The sequence below is a fragment of the Mastigoproctus giganteus genome, chromosome 1 (assembly GCF_048544385.1).
Source record: "Mastigoproctus giganteus isolate SK-2022 chromosome 1, ASM4854438v1, whole genome shotgun sequence".
Lineage (NCBI taxonomy): Eukaryota > Metazoa > Arthropoda > Arachnida > Uropygi > Thelyphonidae > Mastigoproctus > Mastigoproctus giganteus.
Genome location: NC_143575.1, coordinates 175,679,333 through 175,691,397, shown reverse-complemented (window position 1 = coordinate 175,691,397; position 12,065 = coordinate 175,679,333). Strand labels below are relative to the sequence as shown.

Below are 12,065 nucleotides of genomic sequence, written 5' to 3'. Positions count from 1 at the left end.
CAGAAACCATCTATCTTTTTTTTTAACAGGCTTCAATTTGAATGATTTAATGTACACGCGGCGGGGTTGCCATGGGCTGGAAGGGGCCTCTTTATTTATATATATAATATCTGCGGCTGATTTACTATCGCTTTGAACTGGTTTAATTCAAATTCGGACTGAAACTTTAATTGACTTATTTTAAATCCCTGTGTACGTCTTTTCTCTTAAACTCGAGTGCATTTCTCAGAGAAGCAAACCAACAAAAGTACGCTTACTGCTGTTGTAGGCCAGGTGTATGTTTAGTGCCAAAGTAAGGCTATGTTTATTAGGTACCAGTATATTAGGGAAAAAAATATGAGATCCTCAACTGATGCCGAATAGGACCTAAGAAGTATGCTCTGGTTCTCATCAACAAGTTAATTGTTTTGTAATTTTATAACGTATTTATAATTTTAACATATAAGGAACCTCGATTAAGAAATTATGGTCGATATTTTGACTCTAAATTCGTGTCTTTAAACAAAAAGCGAATTATTTGTTTTTGTGAAATGTATCTCCATGTTTCAAAAGAACCCCGACTATGAATCAAAGTGCATATATGAATGTATACGCTTTGATTCTTGTAAAATTCATATCTGTCTTTTGGATGGATATTCTCTTACACCACTTAGGACAGCATCGCTTTTGACATTCCTTTTGTAGGAATAATTTTAATATTATACAAAGATTAAATATACAATATGAATTCAAAAAGATAAATAAACACAGTGAATATTGCAAAATTGATTTTTATTATACAGTAAATATTATATACATTTACTGATTGAAAATTATGAGAATTTTTTCATAAAAGAAACACGTGGAATCAAAAAGCACAATTACAATCAGTATTCTCAGATGTTTCGGTTCTATGGATTTGTAGGAACTCCATGGACTGAAAGCTGCTTGTCTGCTTAGTATTTGCGACAAGGCACCCAAGACATGGCATCAGTGTATGTGTCTGAATATTGTGTATAAGTTATGATCAGTTTGACTATTTGCTGATGAATTTTTAATGAGAAATGCAGAGTTTAAGGGACAAAAAACAGTGCAACCTTCATCCGGGATTAATCAACTTAAACAGGATGTGAAAAAAGTTGATAAAAGTTCTTTTCAACTCAATAAGATTTAAACTGCTGGGAATGGAGAGTGACAGAGAGCTCAAATTTCTAACATTTGACAATAAAATTAACAACAAATAAAAAGTAGAATAAAATAGTATTATAAAAAGTATTTTAAATTACAGAAATATGTTTTATAACATAAGCTATAAATTGTTCTTCATATCTGTTGCATGATTATTTACACATCACGTATTGTGTACAATATAAACATTTGCTTAGTTCGGTAAATAACTCGATATTGATAGGAGAATATTAGATTCTGTACTTACTTTCCACTCGATAGATTAGTCAGTTATGTATTTTTAATTGCCCGTATACAATAGTACCATCAGAATTCTTTTTCACAATCCCTGAGAAGGCATAAAATAAACTACAGGCTATATTGAAACATGAGCAGACTCCTTACCTGTAGAAAAATCCAATGTCCCTCCGGAAAAAAAGATCTGTTACCGTTGGACATCTGATTTTCGAAAAATAGCATATTCTTCTATGAAAGTTATTGTTTGTAGTTTAATATCAATACATGTTTAATATCAATACATTGTTTGTAGTTTAATATCAATACATTGTTTGTAGTTTAATATCAATACATTGTTTGTAGTTTAATATCAATACATGTTTGTAGTTTAATATCAATACATATCAATACATCAAGTTATAACATCAAATTCAGAAGTTTATGGTTTCAAGTTCAAAGGCTGGTAGCGGTAATTTGTATTCAGAAGATTTTCAAAGACTGTTTCTATGACTTAAATAGACAGAAGTAAATTAGCCTTATTCCTTCAATTAAAATTAGAAATAAAACTGTTAATTCATAGTATCAAATACCAAAAACAAAGCAATGCTGTACACATTCCCTTTGCAACCACTGAAAAGAGAACACTAGAAGCTACAGAAGTATTAGCCCTCACAGACTCCATAATTGTGGTATAATCCAGTGGAGGTTTGGTGACAAAAACATCTTTTATTGTTGGACTGACCGTTGGGACTTTGCTTGTAGAAAAGGTGTTATGTTCTCCTAGGAACGAATGTCGTTTAATGTCAGTACATCGACCGGAAATGTCTTTTATAGGCTCCAAATTGTGAAGTTGCTCGTTTGCAAGCTCTGCTGGACCATAACAGTAACTTGTATTCAAGAGAGCTTGATAGAGAACGTGTTTATTTTCAAAAAACAACCACACAAGCTCGCAGTTACAGTAAAACGAATTATTATGAACTACCAAAGCCACTTGTGGATTCAAAGTGCCAAGTAGATCATAATCAGAAAACAGAAATTCCTGCTCTGCTACTTTTATTTTGTTCTCAGAAAATTCCAAACTGTGAGTGACTTCTAATAAACTCAAGCTTTGCCGATGAAATAATTCCACGTTGCATCTTACAAAAGCAAAAAATTTCAATTTTTGAGCAAAAATCATATTCTTGCCTACTTCCTGGAACGTACAACCCACAAATTCCAGAGAAGTTATATCCAAAATATAAAGAAAAGACGTGCTAATATCCATAAATCTCAGGAAACAGTTTTCGAAAGTGATAGTATCAGCTATATTTATAACTAAAGACGCTTCCTGCAGAGTTCCAATCGAGCTGTTCACTATCCGAAAATCTGTGACATTAAGCAAAATTAAAGCAAGAGATTCTAATGTTCCAATAGTAGAATTTATTATTTCGAATGTCTCGATATCAGCAATGTCATTAATTGCCGAATTAAGAAGTACTTCTACGGAAACATTAACCATTGATATCAAATGCGCTCTTTTAATACCCGTAAATCCATATGGTGCGATGTCCAATTGACCAACATCACGCAGCTGAAGCACCTGAATACTTTGTATTGGAAACATGGCGAAAGGATGTATGTGCAACTCGTGAATATCAATAAATTCAATTCGCTCTATGTGCAATTTCGGTATTTCTTCGCTCTCTCTTTGATAAAAGGTAAAAGGATGGTGGAAATCTACTTTACCACACCCTTCGATTCTCATGATCTGCAGAGATTCATTTGTTACCATTGTGACAGTGAGATTTTGTCTATTCGTACAGAAGCACAATACTTCGGATCCTCCACAGGTGCACAGATCTTCGTCTGGACAGAAAACGTCCATTATGAAAATAGACATTGTTATCAGAGGAAGAGGTAAAAGGAAAGGAAGCAGCAGAAGTATGTAGTGATCCATTGCAGAGAAAGCCTGCCTGAAATTAAATTAAACAAAAAGTTATTATTTCTTTAAAATATTAAAGGGCACTATTAAAAAAATTAAGTGTCTTTAATTAATCAGTAATCGGCTGTTATACTCAACTCTGTAGATGAGGTTTTCACTGGAGTTGCAGCCAGCAATTGTGAGGAAGAGGTATGTGGGTTTTCCCCCCTGATTATATCAATTTAATTGCTACCTTCCGCTGTTTGAATTCACATTTTCATCCCTCGTTAAAAGGGCATTAGAGGACACGCAGTATACAGGAATATTATATAGAGCACCCCCCTTCCACGCCTAATAATAAAGTTACCTCTAGATGCGAATATAAAATAATAAAAGTGGAAGAAAGAGAAAAATCAGATTCCTTTCATTTGGGCAACGGGAGGAAAAAGAACCATTCCCTCTTCCGAGTCTTAATTTGATTATGGAGTAAAAGAGCTCCTTAAAGATTCTCTCGTCCTGAAGGGTTATTTTTCAGCCTCGAACAAAGAGAGAAGGGTCATTATACACAAACAACTACACTTCTTTTACATTCTTAGATCTATTTCGGTTATTCATGCAAAATCCAACACTAAAATCTTGTCACATTGGATCTGATTGGTCATATTTCAATTGAACTGATGTCATAGGTGCAATATATATATATATATGCTCTGTTCGGTTTCCTTATTACTCTTAGCGTTCCTTAAAAACTGATTAACGTATTTTATAATATAAATTATAATATATTTTATTATACATATATATTATTAGTTTAATGTTAAAAATTTGTAGTGATGTCAATGATACAAAGAGGGTGGATAACAAATATGGAAGATGGAGCTTAAAAAAGAGTTAGACAATTTATTTATATTTTCAGAAAAATTACACTTAAGATGCAATAATGATAACGAAAACTTTCGTATTCGTAAATCAGCAATATCACGGATTAATTTATTACAAAATAAACTTGTAATTGTAAGATGATAATTTTATAATCAGATACTAACCTGAAAAAACGCTAAAGACAAGAAATATGATGGGAGTTTCTTCTTTCAGCAGTTAGATAGGTTGCAGAAGAGTTCACGAAGTTGTTCTAGGATGAAAGTGGTGCTGTTTCTTCGATTTTCTTTAAAGAATACTTCAGAGTTCTTATCTCTATTACTATTAATGTACAGCGAAACTTGCCATTTATTATACACAAAAGCTTTTGAAAATATAGAAAGATGTACTAAACTGCTTACCGTAAAATTCGTTTCGAATGAACAAAATCCAAACTTAATTTTATAAGTAGATCACACTAGGAAGTATAGACATTTGACTATTTACGTCATCGGAAACATTGGGTAGCCTGTTTCCGTTTAAAACACGATGTCGTCAGCACTATTCTCTGAAAAGAGGCTTTTAAGATGGAGCTTCCGCTCTGCAGTGACCTTACATATAAATTACTAGATTTATAATCATAAACTGAAGGGCAGGTCGTCATGGGGTATCTGAGATAGGACTTGGGAGATGTTATTTCATATTTTTTTGCTGTTCTAAACTAAATTCGAAAGTGAAACTCGTGGATTGATTTCTGTCGTTAAATTACGAATCACAAAATGAGCTAAAGAATCATTAAGTATGTTCTGATTAACATTAGGTCAAACACCCATAGGCTTGGACGAAAGACAACTATCCTGCACTTCACTTAGACGCTCATCTTACTGTGACCCAAATGAAACAAACCATGACTCATCTCAATCCAAGAGACTACGAAAGAATGAACCTAAACAGGAATATCCAACATTCCTTATATTACATTGTCTTTCGTTCAAACCAATGGGTATGCTATCAAGGTCTCTAATTCATAAAGGTTTAGAAGCCGTTGAATCCCGAAAATTTTGAAAAGACTCCGGTCTAGAGATTTACTCATTAAAACAGCTAACCATCAGCATCATCAGTTGAAGCTTCCCAGAAAAACATTGAGGACAGAGTTAAATTAATAGTAGGCTATCTATCCTCCTGGATGTCCCGATACATTGTAGACGATCTTGATGAGATGAAATACACAGAAGGTAACTTGACTGAACCGAAAAATCCTTTCCTAACTGGAAATACTGATTAAAAACCCAGAAGATAATACGAGTGAGATGTGTTTCGAATTCACATAATCCTTATTAAAAGCTAACAAAAGTCTTCGCCAATCTTCTGCAATCAGAGACAATCGATAAGGGAACATGGGAAGTCTACAGAAGTATTAGATTGGGCTAGTCGATATAGGTCATTAATCCCCTGGATTAATGAACTACATCAACTAGCCCAATCCTTTTCGAAATCACGGTGTGTTGTAAACATGCTTTTGGATAAATACTTCCCAGACTCTAAGACCGCTGACTTCCTGTGTCAGAGTGATATGGAAAATAACCATCGCCCACAGTGTCATGATGATCTTTCCACCATACCGCACAATGTTATGAATGATAATTTGCAGCCTCAAGCAATTGGTCACGTTCAGATGTCTTCCATCGCTAATGTCTCAACCACCCAGAAATTAATGGAAATGGGTCAGTTAATGGCAAAGCTAACATTATGTCAAAGCGGCAAGCAAGACTGAAACAATCAGGTTGACCCAGACAATTGCAAGAATACAACAAACTGTTTTAACCGAATACATAAAGAACCCAGGGCAATTGTGCATACCAGGAAAGTAAATAAAAGGGTGTAGACTTATTAGAAATAGCTCAAATTAAAGTAATATGTGAAGGTGATGAGAAAAAAGAAAACAAAAACATTTGATCCGTTATTCAGGATAATTATCTGGGCGAAAGTATAAGACGACATCTAGCATACAGGTACCGAAAAGAAGAGTTCATAGATGTAACTGCTGCGCGATCTACTTTAAAATCTATCCCTGTGAAATCTGTGGTTTTTATTACACGGCTCCATCCAACTACTAGTTCCACACCAGTTAAGGAACTAATAGCCAATAAAACAGTTATAAAGATGGATACAGGCATCATTCAAACGCATCTTTTTACGTTTCCTGTAAATGGCATGTCTATATTGCTGGAAGATAAGGCAGTTTCTCTCTAGAACATTGGACGCACTGAAGACGTATTTCTAGCAATTAAAATCATATAAATCTAAATAAATCAAGAACCAACAACATATGCGTTCTTCAGAATGTAAGAAATAACTCAAATTATATGCTCTCGAAAACCTATTGTTTTATGATGAATTTTCAATCATTTGTCTAACAGAAATCTGGCTTTCTCTCTCATAACATAGAGATTGACTTGCTGAACAAATCTACAAACTGTCATCTCGTAGGTAATAACAGAATGGACAAAAAATGGTGGAGGAGTGGCATTCATCTTTAAAAAGTCGATGCGGATTTGCAGGACTGGGAAAAGCTCGACCTATAACTTTGAGTCGATCTGTGCAAAGTTTAAAGTTCAAAGCCCCGAGGTCCAGATATATTGCAGCAACTAATTTCCCGAAAGATGGATACACCTACAGTAAATAATATTGTGTTTTTGATTCTTCGAGGAGCGAGAGGAACAAATTTTTTTTTCTGATAGAAAATAAAGGATGTCGACGCTGCAGAAAAATTATCAGTTTCTCCAATTCTAGACTTCCAGTTGATTTTTGTGGGGGTGGGGTCTTTTTTTATATTTATATTATTTTTTTTTGTTTATATTATTATTTCTTTATTTACTATAGTATTTATTATTATTTATATTCTTAAATATCCCCACTTTGCATCTGACTTGTTATCTCACAGAAGAATTCCGGTTCTGTGGGAGTTCCTATATTAGTGCACTCCTCCTTTGGATTTTTTGCTGTGTGTTCAGAAATGACCAAACACTATTTGCATTAGGTTAGATACAATTAGTTTATTATACATAATTACAAATAAAAGATCAAGCAATTCATTACACATTATTCACTTCATATATAGGTACATGGCATGGATTACGTTCCTGGTCATTAGGCTCTCCTATCATCATCTTCTTAATATTCGGCAACTAACACATTCCTACGATCAGTTTCACCTAACTCTTTCTTAAATACAGTTGACACTTTTTATTTATTAATCATACTTATCCAGCACAATCCTACATTCTTCTTCATGGTTAACACAATTCTTCTTCTGGAATTTAATGTCCACTTCACACATTATTCTATTCTATTCTCACCCTAACGCATTAAAATTACATGTTAATGAAATATACATTGGTTTATTTATTTCTTCATCCTCTCAGGTAAACTTCAGCATTTAGCGACTAATTTCTCTACTTCAGTAATATTATATAAGTAACATACAACTGTACCTGCATTATAGGTTAACCCGTCCAAAATTATTAACTTCCTTCCATTAATTAGCAAATAAACCATAACTATAATCAATCCTTCGTTAAACTAATTCTACAATATTTCTTTGCTTATCTATACAACATGCACTGAGTTAACTGTATGTTTCCCTAAATCTCACTTGATGTTAATCTAATCTTCCCTGCAGTCCTTTGCAATTACGTAGGGGTATATACGTTGTTTAATCACTTACTTCTGGGGATTTGAATCCTACCGCTAATACAATGTTTGGCCTGTGACTTTCCGCTCTGCATCGGGTCCTCCATTGGTTTGGGAACGTTCTTCCCTGATTCCGGAATGCTAACTTCAGCCAGGGACACTATTCGCTTTGCCGATCATCCTGGTGTCGTATCCTTCTTTGCTGTGCCGGATCATTCAGTAGGAGTCGCTTCCCATCACTTTATTTCTACAGAACGGTACGGTGTTCTTCCGTAAGCATTATCTCACTGTCCTCCTTTCAAATATATCTCTCGGTGGACGCTCTCGGACTTCTATGTTACATCTCGAGAAAGTTCCCCTTTCTGTAACTTATCTACACTTTATTAAAGCTATCAGAACTTAGTCAACTCACCATAACTGGTTCTACTGGTGGATCGCTTCCGGGGACTGTTTCCTGAGCTTATCTCTCCAAAAACACCTTTCTCCCCCTCAAAAAAAACTTTATCATTTCCGAAAAAAACTTTATCACCCTTGTTTGCGTGCGCTCTTCCCCCTTTATTTCCCAAAATTTCGTAACGCCCCTCCTTTCCTCGACCAATCATTTCTGTCTGACCATCATCGTCTCCATTCTCATTTGCCTATGACCCATGACACGATGGTCGAGCCCCTTCCGGTGTAGAGAGGACTTCCGTTTCTAGAGAATTCTCGAATATTCTGGAAGGTGATCGAAATTTCGGAGCTCAGTATCATCCAGAAAGCACCTGCGTCCATTTACTTGATTCGTCTCGCCACGCCCGTTCTGTTTGCAGTAAACAAGAACGCCCCCCGCTGGTACCCCTATTGTCATCTCTGGAGCAATCCGTCCCTTGCCATTCTATCAGTTTACCCCCCACTGTTCCGTCTTGCTATCTTCGCTGGCTGATTCAGGTGTGGGCACTGATTCAAAACTCTTTCTAATGTTTATTTCCACGGTATATTTGCTTTTACATTAACTATAGACTCCACTTAATTAAATTCCATTAGCGTGAGACCCACTATCTTAAACAATATTTGTGTGTGACTTTAAGTGTTTTCTTGTAAGGTTTACAATATCACTCTATCTAGCATTCTATCATTAATTATATAGACATTTAATTTAATTTGTAAGACTTTGTGTCTTACAATTTACCAGAGACTTGCCAGACATCTAAAGAATTTGTCTGATTGACTGATCTCTTTATCTCGGCGTCTCCAGATTTTTCCTTTGAACTGCTGTGTTTCCAGAGATGTTTGTGTAACAATCTTTATATAAATTGTGTATATGTATTGATGTAATATATTAATTATGGACATTATTTAAAGATATATCGCTTACTGATAAAAATTGTAAGAAATGAACACACTTCTAGCAAAATTGCTATCCAAGAATAACTTGAATTAAAATGATAAATGAATTAATTAAATTGTTCTAGAGGGATATTTGCAGAGTGAGACTTAAAAAAATCAAAAAGTCGTTCAAGAAAAGTGAATAATGATCAAAAAAGATGACGAACTTGTTTTTAGCAGAACGTTATTCTTACATCAAGTACTCCAACCTTATCTTCGTCTGTCGAAACCGGATACCTCAATTTCTGCCTGTATCTTCACATACCCAATCAAATCAGATGATACAAGTGTCAAAAATGTGGATACTCTCAAAGAGTACATCTGTTTGGTGGAAGGTAATTTGCCAAAACTCCGAAGTCCATACACAAACGGATTACACTGAAAAAAATGCTGCTATTCCCAAATTGAAACAGGAACAGGCAGGATCCAGCCTACTCAAAAGCCTGCGAACTTTGCAAGGTAGGAAAAAAGATTAAAAAATACAAGGTTGAACTAAAGTCAGCATAATGTGCTACTAGCTTACTAATAGTTCAACTATCAGAAAACTAGAAGTAAGTTATGCTGAACATGCCAAAACTCACTTATGTTTCAGCTACTCAGACAAACCAGTCTATAAAATACAAATGACTGTCATTGTATCTCCATCCATATCATACAGTGACTGTGCTCGAACTGTGCTCTCGTTTCCAGAGCAGACATCTGCAGAGCAATGTAGACTCTGTGCTAGCAATGCTCCGCTAACAGTCCCACGAACTGCTTCTCATGCTGAAGATGACTTGGACGTTGGACGCCCCACTTCTCCACAAAAAGAAAATGTGAAACCAGATTGGTACAAACAGGCTGGATACAAAAAAAAAAGGAAAGAACTAGACGCAATCTCTAAAACCAAATAATGCAGAACATTATACAATGGAAATGTTGACGTCTATGCAGCAACATTTGTGATATTTATGATCGAGCCAAGCATTACTCTCTGGTGAGGATCTGCCTGCAAGAAACCAATCTAACCCCATAGGTGACCTCAGTGATTAAAACCTGTACTATATATCAACAGGACAGAAACATCACTTACACAACAAAAGGAAACGTAACCGTCATTGTAAATAATAAGGGTCCTACCAAACACATCTCCTACTGCACACTACGTTACAGGCATTAGCAGGGTGTGTTGCTTTATGTGTCTGCGGGGATAGAACAGTGGATTGTCACCGTCTTTCCAATATCCGTGGAAAAGGTTCTGTTTGGAATCCTTTCGATGACGCGAGTAACTTTTATGGGCTTTTTTCACTCGGTGGCTGAGTTAGTCCGTCTCAGGCATAGATAGCAAGGTTTTTTTTTTTGTCGAGGAAAGCAGGCAAATCTACTAGAGAGCAAACTCAATTTACAGACACAATACACATGGGTAGTTGAAAGTTACTTTCCAGGTGACCCTAATATAATAATTTAGTTTAATTTAGTTTGTGGCCTTTTGATTATTGTCGAAAAAGCAGTAAGAAACATGAAAAGTATGGTAGTTTTGAGAGTTGAGAATAAAGACCGAGTTTACACACACACACACACACACACACACACACACACACACTAGATTCAAACGGGGATTTGTTACCCTGTGGAGAATACAAGGCTCTGAAAATGACATCGTGTAGGTTAATGTGCAGTATGCATTGTGTTCTGTTGGGTATGTTGTTCATCTGACCTCTAGTGGGACCTGACATTGCCCTTCCAGCACCACGCGGAGGTGAGCCAGGTAGTAGGGATCGGACTCTGGCTAAGGCTGTCCTCAGAGTTCGCTGAGCTTTCTGGAGGCGTCCAACGACAAAAAAAAATTGTGAGGGTGATGGACAGAGAAAGAATGGAAGTTAACGTTGGGGGGAAGCTAGAAGGATGGGGAAGGAAAGCGTCTTCCTTCAAATAAAAGAGGTGTGAGGGAGAAGAGTTGGAAACCCTCAGCCCTGGAAGCCCGCCCAGGGCCAGAAGAAGTAAAGGATGAAAGTATTGCTCAGCTAGGGTGTCAGCAAAGTAAGGTTGCCATTTGGCACGTGAAAACACAATGTTGGTTGAGGTACAGTTGATAATTTCATCCAATGAACTATTTATAATGGGTAATGCTGTGGTTGGTAGTTCCTTCTGATGCTAAATGCAGCCTGAAAAAACAGTCAGTTGTTTGAAGTGTTTATCTTCAGTGAGAAAGATAAATTCTTCACCCCGTGGGAGAGACAGTAATTGTGTATACACACCTGTAGCAGAATTATGGTCAAATGTTAGATTAACTGTCTGCCTTTTCCATGTACCTCATATTGGTTCAAAAAAATACGATCACCATAATACCTTTTTCGAAGCTTACTCAGCTGGCTTCTTATCATCTGGCGGGTTGTTTCTGTTAGCAAACATATGCCAAAGTGTGAATAATGTACTTTGTCTAAGCGAACAGTCAAGTGGATTTACTGGTGGACAAAGGCCTTGGGGAAGGAAGTCCACATCGAAATTCAGGTTCATCCATCAGAGCCAACAACAGAATAAGTTTATAGTAGGTGTATTTCTTTTTTCACAATAGGATGTGATATCGGTGATGAATATTACGCGCCAAAGAAAACACACGTAAGGCTATGAGGCATCAATGTGTAATAGCTGAATTGAATGCATTCTTTGGTCGGTTTGCTGGACGAAAAACCCGATTTTCCAAGAGAAAAAAATACATGCAATCCTCTCCTGAAATCAGTTAATTCAGAAAGAATTGGATATGTTATCGTTTTTGGGTTAAGAAGAATTGTAGAAAGTTGTTGTTGTAGGGTTTATGGGCATCAGTGACTAAGGCCATATTGCTCCGTATGTAAATTGCATAGTCTGTGGTCGATTTTTTGTTTTC

General features: G+C 36.0%; 1 protein-coding gene across 2 annotated transcripts in view; it reads right to left on the bottom strand.

Moving 5' to 3' along the window:
• Positions 1 to 1,786: 1,786 nt before the first annotated feature.
• Positions 1,787 to 12,065, bottom strand: part of LOC150091289 (uncharacterized) — a 31,147-nt gene continuing 20,868 nt past the window's right edge. Inside the window, exons 2-3 of one of the 2 annotated variants that reach the window (XM_090383113.1) lie at positions 4,330 to 4,448; positions 1,787 to 3,335 (exon numbers count right to left, since the gene is read on the bottom strand). In XM_090383113.1, coding sequence (XP_090239239.1) covers positions 1,958 to 3,319 — 1,362 coding nt within the window. In that variant the 5' untranslated portion in view covers positions 3,320 to 3,335; positions 4,330 to 4,448 and the 3' untranslated portion in view covers positions 1,787 to 1,957. The remainder of the gene's footprint in view (positions 3,336 to 4,329; positions 4,449 to 12,065) is intronic. The other variant, XM_090383120.1, reaches the window with a different exon arrangement.